The sequence below is a fragment of the Ovis canadensis genome, chromosome 7, assembly GCF_042477335.2.
Source record: "Ovis canadensis isolate MfBH-ARS-UI-01 breed Bighorn chromosome 7, ARS-UI_OviCan_v2, whole genome shotgun sequence".
Classification (NCBI taxonomy): domain Eukaryota; kingdom Metazoa; phylum Chordata; class Mammalia; order Artiodactyla; family Bovidae; genus Ovis; species Ovis canadensis.
The window spans coordinates 46,779,300-46,803,383 of record NC_091251.1 but is presented as its reverse complement, the minus strand read 5'-3'; the positions used below and the strand labels follow the sequence as shown (position 1 = coordinate 46,803,383).

General features: G+C 45.3%; 2 protein-coding genes across 2 annotated transcripts in view; one reads left to right on the top strand and one right to left on the bottom strand.

Annotated features, from left to right (window-relative positions):
- Positions 1 to 810: 810 nt before the first annotated feature.
- ZFYVE19 (zinc finger FYVE-type containing 19) lies at positions 811 to 8,438 on the bottom strand. Its single transcript, XM_069597830.1, has 11 exons — positions 7,685 to 8,438; positions 6,135 to 6,256; positions 5,924 to 5,977; positions 5,437 to 5,555; positions 5,195 to 5,340; positions 4,742 to 4,850; positions 2,463 to 2,672; positions 1,965 to 2,044; positions 1,546 to 1,644; positions 1,317 to 1,444; positions 811 to 1,234 (listed from the first exon to the last, which is right to left on the bottom strand). The coding sequence occupies exons 1-11, from the start codon at positions 7,736 to 7,738 to the stop codon at positions 1,156 to 1,158; spliced, it is 1,200 nt and encodes a 399-aa protein (XP_069453931.1). The 5' UTR covers positions 7,739 to 8,438; the 3' UTR covers positions 811 to 1,155.
- DNAJC17 (DnaJ heat shock protein family (Hsp40) member C17) overlaps positions 7,890 to 24,084 on the top strand; it is a 29,831-nt gene continuing 13,636 nt past the window's right edge. Inside the window, exon 1 of the mRNA XM_069597831.1 lies at positions 7,890 to 8,119. Coding sequence (XP_069453932.1) covers positions 8,042 to 8,119 — 78 coding nt within the window. The 5' untranslated portion in view covers positions 7,890 to 8,041. The remainder of the gene's footprint in view (positions 8,120 to 24,084) is intronic.

The window sequence follows — 24,084 nt, the reverse complement described above, 5'->3', positions numbered from 1 at the left end:
GCTTCATGGAGTGTGGTGCATATCTGTGCTGACGGATGGGGGAGGGAGAGGGTGAAGTCTTATACCAGAGGGCCAGCATCCAAGTCACTAGGCTCCCATATACCTCACCCGTCCACGTGTCCAGCCACCCATCCACACATGCCTTGAGAATTCAAAGATACAGGTCACAGTTCTGTGTCAGAGAAATCGTCGTCATGCAAGGTCCCAGAGGCCAAGCAGAAGGCACCTGGCTAAGACACACAGCATCCTGGCACCAACAGGAGCCTAAGTGGCAAAGACCAATAGGAGAGTTAACTGGAAAAACCTCGCTGGGTCTGGGGGCATCAGAAGCTAAACCTTCCTCCCCCACTAACTGATCCAGGAGGCCTCAGGCTGAGGACTCTCTCTAGAGCCAGCTCCAAGCCAGAGGCTAAAAGAGAAAAAACAGGAACTAAGCAGAGGGGCATAAAGGATATAGGCTGAGAGCCCAGTAATCAGGTAAGGAGGGAGCTGGTGGAAGCTGACAGTGGGTCTGAATGGCAGGCAGCTGGGGACAGGAGCCGTGGAGGTGGCATCCTTTGGGATAAGGCCAGAAGCAGGGTATGCATTCGCCGTTTGTGTAGGCAGTGTCTGAGTACTAGAAAGGTTGTGTAATCCAAGACGGTGGGGCCTGGGGGCATGCCTACTGCATGTGAGGCCACCAGGAGGGGTGGGACTATTCCTGCCTGGAGAAACTTTTTCCATCTTCCTCACTTCATAGGACTCTGTTCCTGTACCTCTTCGAGGGCCCAGGCTCAGGATCCATAGGGTTCTATAGATAAACGATGCTGGTCCAATGAATCACATACTTTATTAAATCCTCCAAGTGCCAGTGGAGGACCCTGGGCTCTTGAGCAAGTTTCAAGGCTCCTCCTTAGATTCAGACTGGTCTTGCCCTGTCTCTCACTTCCAATCCAGACTCCAGCGCTGGAAGGCTCCTGACCTCTGCCTTCCCTCTGGCTCCTCTAGTCATTGTCTCCAGTGGAGAATCCTTCCTCCTTCTAGGAATGGAGGCTTAGGAAAGGGCACATTCATAAGCAGTCCAGCCTGTCATGTCCTGCCATCAGATGCCCTGGAGGGTGCCTCAGCCTGTGTGCTTGCCTGTAGGATGACCTTCCTGGGAGGAACAGGGCTTCCTCAGTGCCCTCGGCCTTTATGCAGGGGCTGGTAGGCAGATGTCTGGTGCTCTTTAAGCTCAAAGGCATCATGGCCTTCCCTGCAGAGCATAGAAATAGGTCAGAGATCACAGGTAGTCCTGGAACTCTCCCAGCCCCGAAGAACATTCCACCTGCACCCACCGGAAGCAGCGGATGCAGTAGAGGTCTCCGTCGCAGCCAGCACAGCGAAGGGTGGCATCCTCATTGCAGATGCAGCACCAGGGGAGCTCCTCTTCCTCTTCCTCAGGCCTGGTGGCCATGGCTTGGGCCTTTAAAGACCAGGGAGGGATGGGGGACATCAGGTACCTGATGGAGGTGGGAGGGAGGCTATGATGGCAGCCTGGAGGTCTGTGTCTGTGGTTCTTCTCACCTTAGGCTCTGCCCTGCAGGACTGGTCTTGGAGTTGGGGAGTTGGCCCCACAGGGATGTTAAAGCCACTTGCCTCATCCAGGGCAGCTTCTTCGGTGAGCTGTGGACAGAGTGAAGAGGTACAGCTCCTAGTTCCAGGCACCCCGCCAATGCACAGTATTTCTGCGGTTCGTAGCCTAAGCTCTCAACCCATCTTCCTTATCTACTGTCTGTGGCTGCTGATGTCCCATCTCAAGGGCCCGGAGGCAGGTGTGGGTCATGGGGGCAGAGGAACTTCAGCTAGAACAGGAGCTTTAGAGTGACTGGCCAGCGAGCCCCACAGTCGGGGGTGGGGGGCAGAGTGAATGGGGCCAGGGGAGTGGTGGGGCAGCACAGCAGGGACTGGACAAGGAGTGGTCAGGTGGGTAAGGCAGAGCCAACCTGCCGCAGGACTCTCTGGATGGCCTTCTCTTCCTCCTCTTCATCATCGCTGTCTGGAAGGTGGTAGTCCTGGAGGGTCACTTGAAGATGGAGGGCAGGGAGCAGGGGAAGAGGAGTGAGGTGGAGAGCTCACCGGAGTGGCTGTACTGCTGCCCCCAGGAGTGGCATGGTTTCCAGCCGCACTTGTTCCAGAGTTAAGCTGCCTCTGCAGCCACTCTGATCAGAGTGGCTCTGATCCCCCTCTGCCCCCTCTGCTGGTCTGGACAGCATGAACAGAAGGCTCTGCACCTGAAGGGACCCGGGGCCCCTGCCCCCTGATGGCTGCTCCTTGTTCTTCATCCACCGTTTTGCCCTAGCACTTGTCTCATGGTTCTAGGCAGTGCTCAGTAGACTTGGCCTGGCAGAGAGTACAGCCACTGTGCAGAGCTTGGCCTGGGGGTGGGAGTCGGGGGGCCTGCCCAGGGGACACGAGTGAGCGGCTGTTTTACCAGCCTCTACCTCTGTCAGGGTCCCGTCCCTGCAGCACAGCCAGGCGCTTGGCGAGGGCCAGGATGCGCTCCTGCCGCGTGTTCTCCTCCCGAAGCTCGATCGCTGCCTCAGCCAGCAACCTGCTCTTCTCCTCCTCCAGGGACCAAGTGGCTTGCCCCCTGGAACTGGTGCTCTGGGCCCCTGGGTCCCCCCGGTTGAGGTCGTTCTGGATAGAGGTGGCTAGAAAGAGTGATGCATTCGGGGAGGGAGACATTTCAGGATCTCTCATCAGAAACCACTGAGCCCATTTCTTAACTTAAAAAAGAACCCCACAAATTATCAGCTTTTTGTTCCATAATAGTTCCTGTGGCTTATATTGCAAATAAAATTAGTTATTTTATTCATTTTCCCACATATAAAAAACTAGTAATCTTAGACATTTTTTTCCAATTAAATTCATCCCCACCCACCTGACACTTTACCATGTTGCCCTTAGGGTGGGTGCCCCATGGTATGAAAATCACTGCCCAAAAGGAGCAGAAGACGGGGAGGCCAGGGTCCAGCCAGGCTCTCTGCCTTACAGGCTGGAATCAGCATTTCTGGGGAGCAGCACAGAGAGGACATGAGGGAAGCTGAGGTCTTGAATGTCACTAGGGGGGAAGAAGTTTACTTGAGTGGGTGTGGCTCTGACATGATCCCCTTTAGCTCAGAGTTTTAGAATAGGACATTTGAAGTTAGACAGCTTTGGGCTGAAGTCCCAGCTTTGCTACTTAATAGCTGTGTGACCTTGGTCAAGTTCCTTAAGCTTACCAGGCCTCAATTTCCTCGTTTATAAAATACAGATAATAATAGTAATCATAGGATTACTGAGGATATTCAGTGAGATTGTATCTCTAAAGCAGGGTTTCTTTTTTTTTCTTGGCTCTACAACACGGCATGCAGGATCTTAGTTCTCCAGTTAGGGATCAAACCTCTGCCCCCATCAGTGGAAGTGCAGAGTCCTAACCACTGGACTACCAGGGAATTCCCCTAAAGCAGGGTTTCTTTTGTTTTTTCTTTGGGTTTTTAAACTTTTTATTTTGTTTTGGGGTATGCATGCATTTGTGGTAGTTTCAGGTAAACAGCAAAGGGATGCAGCCATACACTAACATGTATCCATTCTACCCGAAAACTCCCCTCCCATCCAGGCTGCCATATAACATTGAAAAGAGTTCCATGTTAAAGCAAGGTTTCTTAATCTTGGTTCTACTGACATATTGGACAGGATATACCATACCTTGTTTTACTGTACTTCACAGATAATTGCTTTTTCTTTTTTTTTTTTCCTTACAAATTCAAAGTTTGTGGCAGCTCTATGTTGTCAGATGGTAGTTAACAGTTTTTAGCAATAAAATATTTTACAATTAGGTATGTACATTTTTTGAACATAATGCTATTGTACACTTAATAGTCTATAGTATAGTGTACATACTTTTTATATGCGCCTGAAAACCAAAAAATTCATGTGCCTCATTTTATTACAGTGAACTTGAACTGAACCCATAATGTCTCTGAGGTATGCCTGTAATTCTTTGTGGTGGGGGCTGCCCTGTGTATTGTATGACGTTCAGCAGCTTCCTTAGCCTCTGCTCACTAGATGCCAGTGGTACCCTCTGAATTGCAACACCCAAAATGTCTCCAGACGTTGCCAATTGGGCCCTGCAGGGAAAATCACCACCATAGTTGAGAACCACTGCTTTGAAGCTTTAGGAGAGCTCTGTCCAAAAGAATTTTTTATGATGATGGGAACATTCCATGTCACGTCATGGTCTGTATCTGTGCTGTCCAAGATCATAGCATGAATCTCTTGTGACTACTGAGCATTTGAAATGTGGTACCACTTAGGAACTCAATCTTAAATTTAATTTTAAATAAATAGCCTCTTCCTTCTTATCATCATTATCACAGAAAACATTCACTTACTATGAGCCAGGCAGGGTCCTAAGTACTCCTGGATTAGCCCATTTACTCCTCATGACTTCTCCATGAGGTAGGTCTTGGAAAGTGAGACTTCAGTCAAGTAACATGCTGAGTGTCACACAGCTACTAAGTGGTAGAACAGGGAATCACTGTCTGAGCATAAAGCCTACACACTGATCTGCTAGGCTTATACTGGCTCCCATTGGAGTAAACATTCAATAAATGGCAATTCTTATAATGTTGATATTTTCTAATTTATATTCACCTCCCAGAGTGTCAGCATTGGAGCCTCTCCCACCTGGGGAAAGAGTAGGGGGTGGGTCCCTGGGGGAGCCAGGTGGAGAATATACCTGGGCCTTCTTGTTCCCAGCTCTCATCAATAGCCACCTCCGCTGTTAGCTGTGTCAGCAGATCCTGTGCCTGCTGCACCTGGGTCCTGGGGTCCGGTGGTTGATGTGCCTGCTCAGAGGAGGGAACCTCAGTAGGGAGTAGGGAAGTGGGGAAGCCACATCATAAGGCTCAGAGCAGTTCAGGTCAGGGCTGGGTGCTGAGTTCCCAAAACTCAGGGAAAGGGGACTAACCAAGAGCTCATGTAATCAGGTAGGTCTTGTAGTCCCCAACAGAACCTAGGGGCCACTCTTTGCTGCCCTACCCAATCCTGCTGCTTGTCCCTGGTTCCTTGGCCTGGCAGCAGGCCTCAGGAGCAGGAGGTACTCCTGCGAAGTATCTAAGCATACATGTATCTGGGCTTCTGCTGGGTCCTTGTCCCAGGACCTCCATCCCTCCAAAGTCACAGCACTCACCATCTGGGGGGCCTGAGAAGATGGAACTCTGCCTTGCAGCACAGTAAGCCGTGCCTCCATCTCCTGGGTGGAAGGGACAGGACCCTGGGATGCATCCCTCAGTGCAGCTAGCCTGGCTTCTATCTCCGCCTGCGAGGGCACTGACTCTGCAATTGGCATAGAGAAGCCTTCTAAGATCCAGAGGGATCCTACTCCCAGGAGCCCTGGATGGTGTCTTTTCCACCCTGTCTGGGCCTGCTCACTGGGCTTGTTCTCCTGGCGGAGCCGTGCTAGGCGCTCAGCAATGGCTTGATCTTGCTGGGTCAGTCCATGGCTCCGGGGAGTGCTGGGCTTCTGCTTGGCTTCCAATGCTGCCACACGCCTGGCAGGATATGAGATAGAGGCTCTTGATGAATGCAGAAGGGAGGGGTGAAGGCACCCTCGCTGTTTCCTATTCAAATCATTTCTAGCCAGCTAGGGAGGCCTCCAACGGACAATCTTTTGGGTTCATTGCTCATGTCACACTGCACCCCAACCCAGCCAACTGGCAGGAGGGTTCAGCTGAGAGGGTGAGGTCTACCAAGAACCTTTTCTGGGGAAGGGACTGATGAGCTGCTCTCTGAGCCCAGGAGGGCAGTCAGGAGCCGCTGATCCTGGGCTCATTTAAGCTAAAGGCTGGGAAGAGACTCCTATCCTACGGCTCCTGTGTCCTTTCCCCTCCCCATTTGTCTCTGTCCCTTCAGCACTTACTTCTTATAGTTCTGAGGTGGTGACCACTTGGAGGCACTGGCAGGAGAAGATCCTCTACAGAGAAGAAATCTAGTGTCAGAAGTCACCCACCATCTGCCTATTGGTGCCCTCCACCCCAAACAATCCCGAGTCGACCTCTAGAAAGCTGAGAGGCCTAGCCAGCTGCCAGCTGCCATGCTTGGCTGAACCGTCACCCGTGTTGGCTTCTCACCTGGTCAGAACCTCATGGCATTGCTTGCAGACCTTCTGTTGAGTGTTTCCAGCTCGGGGAACTGCTGCACTGAAGCTAAGGCAGCCGGAACAGAAGGCCCGGCCACAGTTCTTACAGCCATACTATAAGAAACATGAAGCAAGGAGTCTACCTCTCACCCACCCCTGGAGGCTCCTCATGGGGACTCTTGGAACACACACACACAGAGCAGACTGAAGCTGTGACCAGCTGCTGGAAGGAGGATGGGGAATGGGGCCCCTAAGGCCTGGAGAGAGATGGGGGGTGAAGGGCAAAGCGATTCCTGTCTCCAGTCTTCTATTCAAATCTCATAAAGCTTCATGAAAAATTCACATGCTTTCTACTCGGTCTTCAATTCCCTAACACAGGAGTGTAAACGATGAATAGGCAAAGTCCCATGCTTTGCCTATTTGCCTATTTGAAGAGTCACTGACTCTTCAACAGAGCAGAGACAGAATGCAGGGCCCATGCCTTCTCTGTTCTAGCAGAGATGGAAGGAGGCTTGATTCAGGATGGGATGGTAACAATAGCCTCCATTTATTAAGCATTTACTGTGTGAGTGAAAAGTGAAAGTCGCTTAGTCATGTTGGACACTTTGCGACCCCATGGGCTGTAGCCTGCCAGGCTCCTTTGTCCATGGAATTATTCAGGCAAGAATACTGGAATAGGTAGCCTCTCCCTTCTCCAGTGGATCTTCCCAACCCAGGGACTGAATCCACGTCTCCCACATTGCAGGCAGATTCCTTACTGTCTGAGCCAGGCACTAAATTCAGTACTTAACATTCAACACTCGATTTAATCCTCAATTTATACACACTATCATACTTAATCCTGATGACAACCATTATCACTCTTATTTTAAACAGGATCAGAGAGGTTACTAGACTTGCCTAAACCAAGGTCACCCCTGTGAATGATATCAGAGCCCCAATTTGAATTCTGACCACTTTAATTACAAAACCCAGGTTTCTGAGGGCTCCATGATCTGCTTCCCTACCAGCTATTCATCCCGCCTATCTGGTTCCTATCTCCTGGTCACACTGAGGCAGAGGAAGCCTGCTGTTTACCATGGGAATTTGGCAGGTTTGTACTGAGGACAAGTGAGACTTTGCTATGTTGCCCTGGAGACAGGAGAACGGGCAGGCTGCTTGATGGTGAGGGCTTCAGAGCAGAAAGAGTAAGGGGCATGGTGTAGTGCAGAGTGGTCACAGAGTATTAACTAAGACCGGGCTGCGGAGGAGCAGGGTGGAGGGAAAGAAACAGCCAGATCCTACACTTGGCGAACAGAAAAGCTTAGCTTTCCGAAAATGTCAGGAGCCTGATTTACAGTTTACAGGGAACTCACATCCAGCACCTTAACCCCGAAAGCAAGGGAGTGTTAGCCCCGTTTTATAGAAATGTTAACTGAAGCTCTGTGGCTTCATAAAAACCGCATGTCTGGAGAGGGCCCATAAAACCAAGCCTAGGACTGCAAGTCCCGTGTATTTCCCTCCACTTTGCGTCCTCCCTCTAGCCCATGAAGAGAGACTCGCCTCCTTCTTGAAGAGGGTGAATTTGACAGCGCACCCGTAGCACCTACTCTCCATCCTGTTTCCCGATGCGGCGCGGCAGGATCCGCAGAGCACACCTCTTGCGGGTCTGGTCGGGCCCCTTGCACCTTCACCCAGCCCCGCCCCTACCTACCACGCCCACTCGCGCGGGCCAGCCAAAGCCTCCGACAGGAGATTCGCGACAGTCACCCCAGCCGGAGAGCAGCAGCGGCGGGCGCGAGGGCTGCCGGGAGTCGTAGTTCGTTCACCATTCAGCTGGCTTGGAGCCGAGGGTCCCCGGGAAGCCCCAACGCGTAGACTTTTGGGAGTTGTAGTACTAATCCAATCAGAGCTGGAACCATGGCCGTGACGAAGGAGCTCTTACAAATGGACCTGTACGCGCTATTAGGTATTGAGGAGAAGGCGGAGGACAAAGAGGTGAGAACGGGGGTGAGGAAAGGCGATCCTGAGAGACCTGGCGGCCCTCCCAGCCTTGGCGCCTCGCCTGAGGCTGGCACCACCGTCTTTCCAGGTTCGGCTGGGCCCTGAGTGGGGAACGAGAGGCGGCCCAATGGCCTCAGAAGGGGGGTTCCCAGACTTTCCTCAGACCTCAATGCCCTGAGGCCCTCACGAATAAGAGGGGGCACAAGCGAGAGGTTACTCCGCGGGGCACTGTACTGTGCTCTCAGGTGGCCCCTTGTGTAGCGGAGGCCGCGGGTGAGCCTGGGAGGCAACCCTATCCTACTCGTGCGCCTGCGCAGTGTCAGCCTCTGATGCCCCTTCCGTCTAGACTGTTTCAATTCTCTCTTGCTGGCTGATTTAACTATGTTAAGAGCCTAGGGCGGAAGAAAGGCCAGGTCTCAAGGCTCCTCCATTCCTTTTTCATGCCTTCCTTGGCAGTGTGACCTATGACTTTGACATCTCTGTTTTCTTTTACACTCCAGCCCATTGACTCTTTTCTAGTAGCAGATGCTCAGGTGTTGCCCTCCCAACATGTGCTAGTGGCCAGAAGCAGGAGGGTCAGAAGGGTAGGCAGATGACCTGGAATTGGAGTTTCACAGGGAACTGCAGGTTGATAGATGTGCCAGGGAGTGGTACACTGATCAAGCTGTAACTAAGATTTCTGTTACTTCCACCAGGATTATGGTGGTAGCTGTAGCAATGTAGGAAGTGGAGGCAGATAAATTATCAAGTGAAAATTAGTGCCTACAGATGCCCCTGTACTTCCAGGCTGTTCTGCTCATTGTCTGAGTGAGCTTGTGGAAAGAGGAAGCTCTGGGACAGAAAAGCAGGGAGACCACAGGGCCCTTGAGGAGTGATATAGTCAGTCAGTATAGAACTGTTCCTGAAATCAGAAGTGGGCTGTGGGGTTGTATACAGAGCACCAGAGACATCTGTTACACCTGTCTCATAAGTCTTAAATTTTCACTATTGGTTATGCGTGACACCGATACAAGGGCTTCCCAGGTGGCTCAGTGGTAAAGAATTCACCTGCTAAAGCAGAAGATGCAGGAGATGCAGGTTGGATCCTTTGGTTGGGAATATCCCCTGGAGGAGGAAATTGTAACCCACTTCAGTATTCTTGCCTGGAGAATCTCACAGAGGAGCCTAGTGGACTACAGTCCATAATGTCGAAAAGAGTCAGACACGACTCAGCACAGCACAGCACCACCTATATAATATTATGTGCTGGACACTATTTTAAGTATTCTATATTTATAAATTGTTTAATTAGTACTTCATTATTAGTGGACGTTTCACACTGGATCTAGCCAATGTCTTGGAACCTTGATGTTGAGAACTCCTGAGGAAGGCAGTTATGAGCCACTGATGTATATATTAATCAGAGAAGTGACATAATCGGATTTTAAAGAAAATATTCAAAGTCAGTTTGCAGAAAGGACACAGTATGCGCTGGGTAGAGGAGCTGCCACCAGGGGATCAGGTTGAGGCTATTGTCTAGGCAAGAGGCTGAGGTCTAAGCAGGGCAATGAAGTTGGGATTCAGTTTTCACTCAGGTGAAGTAAGGGGTAGATGAGAAGACTCTGCATTGGCTGTACTGAATCTTAGTTGTAGCACATAGGAGCTTCATTGCATCACGTGGGATCTTTCACTGTGGCACACAAACTCTAGTTGCAGCATGCAGGGTGTGGGCACATGGGTTCAGTCGTTATGGCGTGTAGGCTTAGTTCTCCATGGCATGTGGGATCTTAGTTTCCTGACTAGGAATCAAATCTGTGTGCCCTGCAGTGGAAGCACAGAGTCTTAACCACTGGACTGCCAGGAAAGTCCTTCCATCTGTGTTTTAAAAGAGGGTAGAAACTTTTCTCCCAAACACCATTTGATTCCACAAACTTTTATTAAGTGTCTGCAAGTGAAGAGAGCAGTCCTTGGAGGGTTACCTCATCATGTCTGTTTCCAGCTTCTCTGTCTCTTGCTTTTGTAGTTCATCGTTTAGAAATGCAGAAATCAAAAGTTGATAATTCTAGAAGGTGATGCTTTCTAATCAGATGGTGGTTTCCTAGAGAGTATAACTTGTGTAGAAAATGACAGCATTTATAACTAATCTTAACAAGTGAGGCCAAGAATAGTTGCTTGTTACATCCCTGTATTGAGAATGGATGGAAATCATAGTACAGCATTGAGCAATGTTGGGATTCTAAATGTGCCCTTATAATCATCTTTGTACTAATCACTGCAGGCAGTTAAGAAAGAGAACTCTGGAGTCAGACTGCATGCATATTGGTTCCGCTACTTAGTTCATGAGCTTGAGCAAACATTTAACATCTGTGTGCCTTGGCTTCCCCATCTGCAAAATAGGAATGATGGCAGTCCCTCACCGCCCTTGTTGTCTGGCTCAGTCTGGGCAAAGCACGTAGAAGGCACTTAGCACAGACTCACTGCGAGTGCATTCATCCTGTTACCACTGTAGCTTCACCTTCCTACACTGTAAGCGCTGGTGTCCAGTGCAGTCTCCCACAGCTCATGGCTAAGGTTGCCCTTCCCGCCTCACCCCTTCTCATTCTTTCAAGTCCCTGATTCACTTCACACCACAACAGTCATTCTCAACCAAGGCAGTGGTCAGAGTAGAACGGAGGTGGGGCATCAGGGAGGTAGAACAAGATTGAGGATCAGCAGAGTTCACAAATGTTTGGGCATGGTGGGACTTCAGAGCTGAAGAAGATATCACTTCTGTTTTCTGACAGCTCACAGAATATAGTGAACAATGAATTCTGAGGTAGAATGAAAGAGGTTGAATAAAAGCTTATAAGGAGGGCTTCCCTGATGGCTCAGTGGCAAAGAATCTGCCTGCCAATGCAGGAGTCGGGTGTGATACCTAATCCGGGAAGATCCCACATGCCGTGGAGCAACCAAGCCCATGCGCCACAACTACTGAGCCTGTGCTCTAGAGCCCAGGAATCGCAGCTACTAGAGCCTGCATGCCCTAGAGCCCGTGTTCTGCAACAAGAGAAGCTACCACAATGAGAAGCCCGCCTGCCGCAACTGGAGAAAAGCCTGCGCAGCTCTGAAGACCCAGAGCAGCCAAAAATAAAGAAATAAGTAAATTTTAAAAAGCATATAAAGAAAATGCTGTCAGAATAAAGAGGAAGGCATGACTCACGTGATTGGTAGGATCAATGAAGACGTCCCCTGAGGAGGTGTTTTTGTGCAAGACCTTGAGGGGAGAAAGGAATATTTCGCAGCAGGGTTAAAAAAGATCATCATGGTCATTTACTCTCTTCATTTTATAGGCAGGAGGATGGAGGTCCAGGGAGGTTATGGAACTTGCTGAGATCACCTAGTGAGTGAGTGTTGGGCCATATTGGAGCCCCAATTTAGTATTCCTACCACTGCCCTGCACATATCAGTGGAAGCTGACATGTGAATTTCTGTCCTGTTTATAGCAGCCTTGCTTTTCATTTGAAGCCCTTTGCAGGGTACGTAACTCACTGTATCTTGGCAGATATTACTTGGTAAAGCTAGGTCCTTGAAAATGTGTTTTGATCAACCCTTTGAAGACTCAATTTTTAAATGTATTTACCAGGAAAACTACCATGGAAACTTACTATTGACCTTTTCGGGTTATATTTTATTATTGCTTTAAGGACAAGGCTATTTTACCTGTTTGCTAGCTAATACTTGTATTTAAATCACTTGTTTCAGTTATACCCTAGAACATGATGCACTGACATCCATTGTTTCTTACCGATTTAAGAAAAGTAAGACAGAGAAGGACTTGAAGGCATGGTATGAGGTTAAAGTGCTTGGCATGACAAGGATTGGGGCATTGCCTAGGATTTGTTGAGGATGTGGTGGGAGATGAATCTGAAAAATGTGGTATCTCTGGGCCTCTAGGCCCTTGGGTGGCTATACTTGATTTTGTGGGTGTCTGGGGGCCATTTCTGGATTTGAGGTGTGCCAGACTTCAGTCTGCTGCCTCCAAATGGGTGCCTTGCCTAAAGCCTCTTGCCTCCAGACCAGGTCCTGAGGCGCTAAGGTTGGGCACTGAGCCTGGTTTCACTTGTCATTCGTTCATTCACTAAGGGCCTGACGGGCACTGGGTGGGACCAGGAGCCCGACCTCCAAGTCTTCTTGGTATCTCTCTGGTAATTAACTCATTCCTGGGTTTGGCTGTCTGGCTGAAGCGCTGAAGTTACTCAGCTACCTGTTAAATCAAAAGGAATGATTCATTTGTGCTTGTAAGCTATTCATTAGTGTTCAAGATAATACCTCACATTTATATGACACTAAAGTGCTTTCACATAAATTATCTCATTTGATGTGATCTTCAAAACAAGCCTGTGAGGTATGCAAGGACTATTAGCTCCAATTTATAGATGAGAAGACTGAGACCTGCAGAGTTTAATTGATTTGGCCAGCATAAGGTGGCTAGTAAATGCAGAGCACCTGCCCAAACCTGCATTTTGTATGCCTCTTTCAGAGCTGTTTTCCATGACCCACAACTTAGGAGCAATTAGGGCAACAAGAGATGGTCCCAGAAAGCCTCTCGCTCCCATCCTTGACACAGATAGAGATTTGACTCTGTGAGTAAAGCTGCCCGGCCTGGGTTAACTTGAAGGATATTAAGCCAACCTGGACAACTTGAGGAAGTGTATTAAAATTTGTGTTAAAAGTACCATAGTGGAGTTTTCATCTCAGGGAAGGTAGAATTCAAAATATTCTCTATTTGCATAACTGCTTTCCCTATTTTTGCTGCTCCTGAATACTTTTATTTGGTTATTATTATTTTTCTTTAAGCCAAGTCTCTTCTTTTTACTAATATAATTTTGTTTATGAAGGAAACCAATGCATTAAGGGGAAAAAAGAATGAGATGTAGGAAGTACCAGGGCCCAGAAAGAAAGAATTCTGTGCCTAGGCAGAGAGAATGACTTTGTGGGTAGGGACTGAGGACATTAGGGGTTGAGAGTGATAGCAGGCCGTGGGGGTGAGGTGAGGAGCCGTCAGACCCAGGGTATCTGTCAGATCTGAGGGGTGGGAATCTCCAGCCTGTCAGATCTGAGGGGTGGGAATCTCCAGCCTGAGAGAAGAAGGCAGGTGAGGATTTTAGAGTCTGAGCATGATGTAAGCCTGCTTAGGGTAAGGGTGGGAGGGAGAGGCAGGCCTGAGAGAAGAGGGCATCTGAAGAGGTGGGGGTGGAAAAGGAGACTGGCCTCCAGATATAGACCAGTCTGGTCTGGGGACGTGGGCTGAGAAGGAGGGCAGGGCCAGGGTTGAGGCCCAGGAATGGGTACTGGGAGCACTACAGGGAGACCCAGAGGTGAGAGCTGAGGGGAGGGAGGACAGAGGAGTGACCTCAGGGATGGGCTGGCGACCTGCATCCTTTAAGGCGCATAGGGGCAACTTATGGGCAGAAGCAGCCCAGGCCCTGTGCATGGTCTTGGTTGGTTCAGGCTGCACAGGTCACTGTCCTGAGTCTGTACCATGGTTAGCAGACTGTGAGAGATGTTGGTATGAGGTCCAGGTGCCCGCAGAATCATCTCACAGTACTACTGGCAGGCCTCCATTTGGAAATGTTGAGCTGAGAGCACTGGTCTGGGCAGTGGCTGGCACCCTCTTTGCTCAGAGCCTTAGGAGCAGTGCCGTTTCCACAGAAATTTGGAAATTTCTCTGTAGTGCTGTTGCAGTGTAGACCATAGGCTGTAAGAAATGAAAGTGACCAATCTTTTAGACAGAGGGGACTTCCAGGTAAGCTCTGTGGTTTACTTCCTGCCTATGGCATCAGGTGGTCACATAACCTTTGGGGTTGTGGCTAGTGCAGCGTTGATGAAATGTCTGCTTCCCACAGGCTTGGCAAGAAAATACTGCCCAGGCTGAGATTACTAACTATTCCTCCTTCTGGAACTGGGCCTGTAATGACTTCTAGCTAATTCACCAGCGTGATTTGTTCATTCGGTATCTGTTGTCACATGGAGCGGCCTCCCTGTGTGTCCTCTGTATCTGAGTCTAACCTGTGAGTTGGGCTTTTGAAAACTGGACTTAATTACTTGTACTGTTAATACTTACTTGGCTCCAAGTTTTATTATATGAAATGATAACAGCTTTCTAAAAAATAATGATCTCTTCTTTGTAAGGCACCTTTCTTTTAAGTTAATGAAGGCTATTTTATATTTATTGGGCCCCTTAGTGCCTGGCTTTTTTGTCTAAGCTGGGAATTCATTCCTTTCAAGAGGTGAAACTGGAGGCAGGTGGATTGTCAGAGGCCCTCCTGTGTGCCTGGCACCAAGCCCAGTGGAGACGGCGGGAGACCCAGCTCCAAGCTCCTTTCCCTGCTCTGGGCTTAGGTTGCTGCAAGTGGCCAATCCAGTTATGGAGCCCCCAGGAAGGGCTGGGCTAATGCATAACTCATTCTTCCCCTCTGTGTTGCAGGGGGATAACATTTAGTTCCCACTGTGGTTCTTTCATCAGTCTGTTATAGTGATTTCTTCTTAAGAGGAAGTGTTAGCAGGTAGAAGGAGAAATTATAAAATAGTGTGGGAAGATCTCCAAGGCTTGGAACAGCACCCACTTCCTTCTGCTCTTCAATAGGCCAGAAGCAATTGACAGTTGAGTTTTCCTAATTGTGTTTGGTTGAGAACAAATGGATATTTGCCGCTTTCATTCAAAAGGTATTTATTGTGTGCCTACTGAGTGCCAGGCACTGCCCAGTGCACTGTTCTGGGCCCTGGGGATAAGCAAAACTCCCTGTCCCCTAAAGTGCACTCCCTTTATTTCTAAGAACCCCCATAATTTCCTATACCTGTGTGCTCTCATTTGAAGTGCAGTCATAACCGGTGTGTCTGTTTTTCCAGGCCATACCAAAAAAGAAAGAGCAGATTTATAAGCACTTCCAAAGATATGCTGGTATCTGGCACAGTCTAGTAGGGAAGAGATATTTCTATAAAAGAGTAGAATTTAAGGGACTTCCATGTTGGTCCAGAGGCTATGACTCTGTGCTCCCAATGCAGGGGGCCCTTGTTTCATCCCTGGTCAGGGAACTAGATCCTGCATGCCACAACTAAGACCCAGCTCAGTCAAATATACTTTTTTTTTAAGTAGAATTTAAGATCACCATCACCTGAGGAAGCATAGGAAAAGCCTGACTCTGCCCTCAGTAACATCTGAACATTTTGTACTGTTCAGTAGTTTATGTTCTGAGTGATGATCCTGCGTGACGGAAGACTGATCAAACTCAAGTAGGGTCCTAGGATGGATAAGGGAAGGGAGTAATCTGTGGTATTTTTGAAAGGCATCAGGAGAAAAGACCACACTTTTGCAGATTGGAGTTTGAAGTCCTCATAGAGTTTAGGTTCATCTGAGATCTCTGTCATTCCGGGGCTGGGTCTTGGAGACAGCCTGGTTCTTGGAAAAATCTTGGTCTGGGCAGGGGATTTGGGTTAGAAGACCCTCAATTGTCACTTAGGTCCTTTCTCTGAAGTCTAAGGAAATGTAAACGACTATTTCCAAGTGCTAGGGAGACCTGAGTTTTTAGGAGAAACCTACAGGTAAAGAAGGAAAATGGCAAGTGTTGAGATAATTCAGTAGCTTTTGGCAACTTTCAGTGGCTGCCTCAAACCTCGCTGGGTGTCTGAGCACCTGCAGACTCTGTTTCATAAAGGAGCTGCCAACCCTGGGATTAAATAGTCCTGTCTTTCTCACATGATAACACAGAAGTCTTTCTGTTTCTTTATTCTTCTGAAAGTTCCTCTTCCTTCTCAACTTACCATGATTAAGAAAAATATTATTGCATCTTTTTGCCCTCTTGAGCTGCTAGTAAGGTGGAATTATTTAATAATAAACAGTATTGATATAGAAGCTTTTCAGAGGCCTGTTGTAGGAGAGTTGTGTTTATGAGATGAGAAATTTTTCAGGTACTACTCACTCCAGGAGGGCTGGGTGGAGCTGGGAGTCCTGTTTGTAGCACAGAATACCAAACTGCAGGCCAACTGATTCAAAGTCAGAACTGGCCTTCCAGGCTAAAACCCAGCAATGGGCCTTGCCCAGGGCAGGCTTAGCAGCTAAAGATTGTAATAACTAGTTAATCAGGACAGAAAGATTGTAATAACTAGTTAATCAGGACAGACACACTTGACCAGCATTCTTAGGCCAGCTGGGCTTTTGTTCCTGGCCACTCTGGAGGATCTCAGGCTACCTGCTCTTCGAATGAGGGTAGTTCAGAGCCCCTGGGGGCTGACCAAGGATAGAATTTGAGAACTGCCCCCAGCATTCCTGAAACCAGCCTTGTACACCTTGAGAATTCATACTGGATTGACCTGAGTCCTTTCCTGAAGTTTCCAAAGTCAGGTTGGCATCATCCTGGCCTGGTGTCACAATTTACCTCCCTCCTAGGAGTGGATAAACAAGAGGTTTGGGCCTTATATTGAGTACCTGGTTTTGTTAGGTACTTCATATGGATTATTTTCTTTAATCTTCACAATGGCTCTATGTGTAGGGGATACTTCCCACACTTTGTAGTTGAAGAACCTAAGGCTGAGTGAGATTTGGTAATTTGCCCCAGATTGTGCTAATAGCATGCAGAAGATTCAAAATTTTAAAACATTATCTGTTAGACTCCAGGACCTTCTTTCTTTCAGTGAACCATGTTGCTTTCTAGCTTAGGATAATTGAAAGAAGCTAAACATCCCTGGTTTTTTGCTTTTTGTGTTTTTTAAAATATATAATTAACATGTAACATTATATTAGTTCAGGTGTACAGCATAATGATTTGATATATTTGAGATATATATTGTGAAATAATCACCAAAATAAGTCTAATTAAATTACATCCATCACTATACATAGTTACAATTTTTTTTCCTTGTGATAAGAATTTTAAGATCTACTCTCTTAGTAACTTTCAGATATACAGCATGGGGCTTCCCTGGTGGCTCAACAGTGAAGAATCCACCTGCCAAAGCAAGAGACTTGGGTTCTGTCCCTGGGTTGGGAAGATTCTCCGGAGAAGGAAATGGCAACCCATTCTAGTATTCTTGCCTGGGAAATCCCATGGACAGAGGAGCCTGGTGGGCTACAGTCCAAGCAGTCGCAAAGAGTTGGAAACAGCTTAGCAAGTAAACAACAACAACTAACTATAGTTGTCATGCTATACATTTTATCCCCATGGCTATTTGTTTTATAACTGGAAATTTATACCTTTTAATCCCCTTCACCCATTTCGCTACCCCATTCTGCCAACTGCCTGCCTCTGGGGCAATCTGTTCTCTATATCTATGAGTTGTTTCTTGTTTGTTTTTTAGATTCCACAGGTATATGAGATTATATGGTATTTTTCTCTGACTCATTGACACTCAGCATAATGCTGTCAAAGTCCATCCATATTGTCACTGATGGCAAGATTTCCATTTTTATAGCTGAGTAATAGTTCATTGGGTATATCTATCTGTGTGTGTGTGTGTGTGTGTGTGTGTGTGTATGTGTATGTATAATCTCCATGAAATTGAAAGACACTTACTCCTTGGAAGGAAAGTTATGACCAACCTAGACAGCATATTAAAAAGCAGAGACGTTACTTTGTCAACAAAGGTCCATCTAGTCAAGGCTATGGTTTTTCCAGTAGTCATGTATGGATGTGAGAGTTGGACTATAAAGAAAACTGAGCGCCAAAGAAATGATGCTTTTGAATTGTGGTGTTGGAGAAGACTCTCGAGGGTCCCTTGGACTGCAAGGAGATCCAACCAGTCCATCTTAAAGGAGAGCAGTTCTGGGTGTTCATTGGAAGGACTGATGCTAAAGCTGAAGCTCCAGTACTTTGGCCACCTGATGCGAAGAGCTGCCTCATTGGAAAAGACCCTGATGCTGGGAGGGATTGGGGGCGGGAGGAGAAGGGGATGACAGAGGATGAGATGGCTGGATGGCATCACCAACTCGATGGATGTGAGTCTGAGTGAACTCTGGGAGCTGGTGATGGACAGGGAGGCCTGGCGTGCTGCAGTTCATGGGGTCACAGAGTTGGACACGACTGTGCAACTGAACTGAATGTATAATCTCACATCTTTATCCATTCATCCATCAGAAGACACTTAGGTTGCTTTCATGTCTTGGCTACTGTAAATAATGCTGCAGTGAACATGAGGGTGCACTGTATTTTCAAGTTAGTGTTTTCATTTCTTTTGGATAAATACTCAGAAGTGGAAGTGCTGGATCATTTGACAATTCTATTTTTATCTTTTTAATATTTATTTGGGCCAGGCCACACAGCTTGTGGGATCTTTGTTCCCCAACCAGGGATTGATCCCTGGCCTTTGACAGTGAAAGTGTGGAGTTCTAACCACTGGACTGCTGGGGAATTCCTGGTAGTTCTATTTTTAATTTTTTTTGAGGAATCTCTATACAATTTTTTGTAGTGGCTGCACCAGTTGTATACCTGGGATCACTTTCTCCACATCCCCACATTCTGTTTTTTGATAATAGCTATACTAACACGTGTAAGGTATTAATAGTATCTTATTGTAGTTTTTATTTGCATTTGCCTAATGGTTAGTCATGTTGAACATCTTTTCATGTACCCATTGGCCATCTGTATATCTTCCTTGGGAAAAACGTCTATTCAGATCCTCTGCCTATCCATTAATGAGATTGGTTTTTCTGTTGTTTATTTTGGGTCTTTTTATTAACCCCTTATCAGGTATGTGATTTGCAAATATTCTCTGATTCCATAGTTTGCCTTTTTATTTTGTTGATTTGCTGTGCAAAAGCTTTTTAGTTTGATGTAGTCCCACTTGTTTAGTTTTTGCTTTTGTTTGTTGCTTTTGCTTTTGCTCTCAAATCCTAATAAGACAGGGAATCGTTGTCAGGACCGGTGTTAAGTAGCCTGATTTCCATGTATTCTGCTTGAAGTTTTATGATTTCATGTCTTACATTCAAGTCTTTAATCCACTTTGAGTTAATTTTTGTGTATATGTAAGATAGTGATCCAGTTTAATTCTTTTGCATGTGACTACCTAGTTTCCCCAACAGTATTTTTTATTTTTAAAGATTTTATTGGATAAAAATTTCATTGGCACATAGTTGATTTAAATATTGTGTTAGTTTCAGGTGGAGAGCAAAGTGATTCAGTTTTCCGTATACATATATTTCTCTTTTTCAGATTCTTTACCCATGTAGGTTATTATAGAGTAAGTTCCCTGTGCTCTGTAGTAGCTCCTTGTTGGTTTTTTTATGTACAGTATTGTGTGTATGTTAATCCCAAGCTCCTGGTTTATTCCTCCCCACTCTAAAACTATTTATAAGGAGACTGTTCTTTCCCCATAGCACAGTCTTGGCTCCTGTGTTGTAAATTAGTTGACTGTTTATATGTTGGTTTATTTCTCAGCTGTCTATTCTGTTCCATTGATTGAGGTGTCTGTTTTTATGCCAGTACCATACAATTTTGATTACTTTAGCTTCGTAATATAGTTTGAAATCAGGACGTATGATGCTTCTAGCTTTGTTCTGTCTCAAGATTGCTTTGCCTATTTGGGGTGTTCTGTGGCTCCATACACATTTTAGGATTTAAAAAATTTTTTCAGTGAAAATGCTCTTGGAATTTTGATATGGAGTGCATTGAATCCATAGATTTCTTAAGGTAGTAAAGACATTTAAATAATATTAATTCCTCCAAACCATGAGCTTGGAATATCTTTCCTCTTATTTGGTCTTCTTCAGCTCCTTTAATCAGTGTCTTATTTTCGGTGTACAGGTTTTTCACCTTCTTAGCTAAATTTATTGCTAGATATTATATTCTTTTTGATGAAATTGTAAATGGAGTTGTTTTCTTAATTTCTCTTTTCTGATAGTTCATTGTTAGTGCATAGAAATACAACAGACCTTTGTGCATTGATTTTGTATCCTGCCAACTTTACTGAATTCTTTTATTCTAACAGTTTTTTGTTGAACTCTTTAGGGTTTTCTGTATACAGTATGTCATCTGCAAGTAATGACAGTTTAACTTCTTCCTTTTTGATTTGGATACACTTTGTTTCTTTCTTTTTAAAAAATTTTATTTATTTGACTGTTTTGGGTCTTAGTTGTGACCTGTGGGATCTTTGTTGTGTCATGCAAGGGTCTTTGGTGATCTTGAGTGAGTTCAGTAGTTGTGGCGCACAGGCTTAGTTGCCCCACAGCATGTGGGATCTTAGTTCCCTGACTAGGGATCAGTCCCGTGTCCCCTACATTGCAAGGTGGCCTCTTCCCCACTGGACCACCATGGGAATCCTGGGTGCCTTTTATTTCTTTACTTTGTCTAATTGCTCTGGCTAATTATGTTTGTTTATTTGTTTGTTTGAACAATTTTTTTTTCTTGATGTGATAAGTAATACAAGCTCACTGTGAAAAGTAAATGTCAACTGTAATGCTCTCTTTCAGAAATATTTTTTATATTTTCATCTAGTGAGTGTGAACTCCCTTCTTGGCCTTCTCTGACACAACTCTGGCAAAAGGTTTGGGGTGCTTTGTTATAGCTAGTGAGGGTGGAAGTCCAGACTCCCTGTTCCTTCTTTGATGGCAGGGGGTGATTGGGAGCCACAGTTTTTCCTATGGTATATGGCTAGAATAGAACAGTTATTGTCTGAAATAATGATTGCATAGTTTTTCATTGAATGGATTTTCAGTATCATAATGATTGCTTCATTATGTCACAGTTTTCTCATTTGTAAAATGAGGATAATAATTTCTACCTCATAGGAACGTGTTAAGAGTTATGTAAGTTACTGGGACTTCCTGGTGGTCCAGTGGCTAAGACTCTCTGTTCCCAATGCAGGGGCCCCAGGTTTGATCCCTGGTCAGGGAATTGGATCTCTCATGCCACAGCTAAAGTTTGCTTGCCCTAACTAAGAGTTCACACGCCACAACCAAGAGATCCCATATGCTACAACTAAGACCCGACAAAGCTAAATAAACAAAATAGATTTTTTTTTTTTAAAAAGGAGAGAAATCCTATTTTTGAAAAATAGAGCTAAGTAAGTTACTGTATATAAAGCACTTCAGAAAGAGCTTGCTACATGGTAGATGCTAGCAACCATTTTGGAATGTAGATTATTTCTGACTTCTTCTTTTATAAATATGCTATAATGAACAACAGTGTTTATAAATACTGTATAAACTTGTAAGTATTTCTTTAGAAGAGGCCTTGCTGGATCAAAGGGTCTGCACTTGTCAAAGCTTCCTGATATATACTGCTAGATTACTTTGCAGAATCATTGTATAAGAAACTCCTCGGCAGTCCAGTGGTAGGGTTAAGCTCTTCTACTGCAGCGGGTGGGGAGCAGGGGTTTGATCTCTAGTCAGGGAACTAAAATCCCGCAAGCCACTGGTTGCAGACAAAAAAAACCCAGACAGACCAGAATCATTGTGTTAATTTACATATTCACCACAAAGCCACCAACATTAAATACCATCCTTTGTTTTCCTTGTTGTCAACTGAGAGGTGAAAAAGACTTAATTTTTATGTGTGAGGCTGAACATTTTTCATGTCAACCATTTATGTTCTATGATTCTCTTTTCATGTTCTCTGTTTTCTTGTAGTTTGTCTTTTTCTTGTGTTTTGTTTTTCTGCATGGCGTCTTTGTAAAGATATCACGCACATACTTCTCTCAGTTATCATTTCCTTTGTCCTTTCTTTTTTAACTTCTTTTTTTTTATTTTTTATTTTTTTTAAAGTTTTTTATTTTTTAAATTTTAAAATCTTTAATTCTTACATGCATTCCCAAACATGAACCCCCCTCCCACCTCCCTCCCCATAACATCTCTCTGGGTCATCCCCATGCACCAGCCCCAAGCATGCTGTATCCTGCGTCAGACATAGACTGGCGATTTAATTCTTACATGATAGTATACATGTTAGAATGCCATTCTCCCAAATCATCCCACCCTCTCCCTCTCCCTCTGAGTCCAAAAGTCCGTTATACACATCTGTGTCTCTTTTGCTGTCTTGCATACAGGGTCGTCATTGCCATCTTCCTAAATTCCATATATATGTGTTAGTATACTGTATTGGTGTTTTTCTTTCTGGCTTACTTCACTCTGTATAATCGGCTCCAGTTTCATCCATCTCATCAGAACTGATTCAAATGAATTCTTTTTAACGGCTGAGTAATACTCCATTGTGTATACACAATCCACAGCTTTCTTATCCATTCATCTGCTGAAGGACATCTAGGTTGTTTCCATGTCCTGGCTATTATAAACAGTGCTGCGATGAACATTGGGGTACATGTGTCTCTTTCAGTTCTGGTTTCCTCGGTGTGTATGCCCAGCAGTGGGATTGCTGGGTCATAAGGTAGTTCTATTTGCAATTTTTTAAGGAATCTCCACACTGTTCTCCATAGTGGCTGTACTAGTTTGCATTCCCACCAACAGTGTAGGAGGGTTCCCTTTTCTCCACACCCTCTCCAGCATTTATTGCTTGCAGATTTTTGGATCGCAGACATTCTGACTGGTGTGAAGTGGTACCTCATTGTGGTTTTGATTTGCATTTCTCTAATAATGAGTGTTGTTGAGCATCTTTTCATGTGTTTTTAACTTCTTTTTTATATTTAATTGGAGGATAATTGTTTTACAATGTTATGTTGATTTCTACTGTACATCAGTGTGAATCAGCTGAAAGTATATATATATCTCCTCCCTCTTGAGCCTCCCTCCCACCCCCCTCATCTTTTAATTTTGTCTATGATTTTTTGCTTAGATAAATTTAAAAAATTTCATTGTAAATCCATTCATTTTGTGTACGTGTACATGTGTGTGCATGTATGTGTGATTCCTTCCCTTGCTTTAATGCTTAGGAATTTCTTCCCCACACTAAAAGTAGATTAATAGTCTCATCATTTTCTTTTAGTTTCATTTTTTGTATTGAGTTTTTTTTTTAAATCTATTTGGAATTATTTTGGTATATGGCTTGAGATGAAGAACTAACTTTTTTCACTGATTATGTTGGATTTTAGTAATACTTTTTACCATACATTGAATTTTTACCTTTATTACTGTTTGTTTCTTGGCCATGCTTATATGTTCCGTTAATCTTGTCTTTGTGCTTCACGACAAACTTTCATTAGCTCAAAGAGAACTTTAGGGTTCAAGTTCTTTGGGCTTGGAGACCCCTAAAACCTCTTTAGTCATTCATCCTGATTCATCACTTTTGATCTTAGAAGGCTTTCCACATCTGGCCCTGCTCGTATGCACTGTGGGGCTTTTCCTTCTAATTGGTCCACTCTCTGTTTTATGAATGACACATACCTCATGAACCATGCTAAGTTTCTTGTATTTTCAGTGTCACACCTGAGTCACCTTTAGGCCTTTCTCTTCTCAGGCCAGTTTTGCGTTCTTTGCCTTCATGTGTGCCCTCGCTCCCGAGCATCTCTTCATCCCAAGTTTGTGTTTTTAAAACTTGTTTGTGTGAATTTTATTCTTTCCCTGGTTTTCTTCTGTTACTTTTCTTTGGTCAAAGGTTTTTTTTTTTTTTTTTAAATTAAAATATTCTTTGACAAAAACATTTTTACTTCCATGTTTTATTGCAACCACGTCTCTGCCTTTTCACATCCTTTTCTGTTCTCAGTACCTTTTCCTCATTAAAGGAAAACATATTTCTCTTCTGAGCTGGTTTGGGGCTTGAAGGGAAGTCAGGTTCTTCCACACCCTCTGTCTTGAATGCCCTTTCTGGCTCTGCTTGGAGAACTATTACTCAGCTTTCAGATCCAGCTCAGATGTTATCTCCTGTGTGAGGCCTTTAAGGCTAAAATTAACTCTCTCTCTCTCTCTTTTTTTTTCCATTCTTAGGGACCTCACTTAAGGAATCTTACAACTGTAGTATAATTCATTGTTTTCATAGCCATTTTCCTTGCTAAGCAGTGTCCTTCCTCTTCAGTGTCAGGGAAATTCCTGATTATTCTCTGTATCCCCAGCTTCAGCTCAG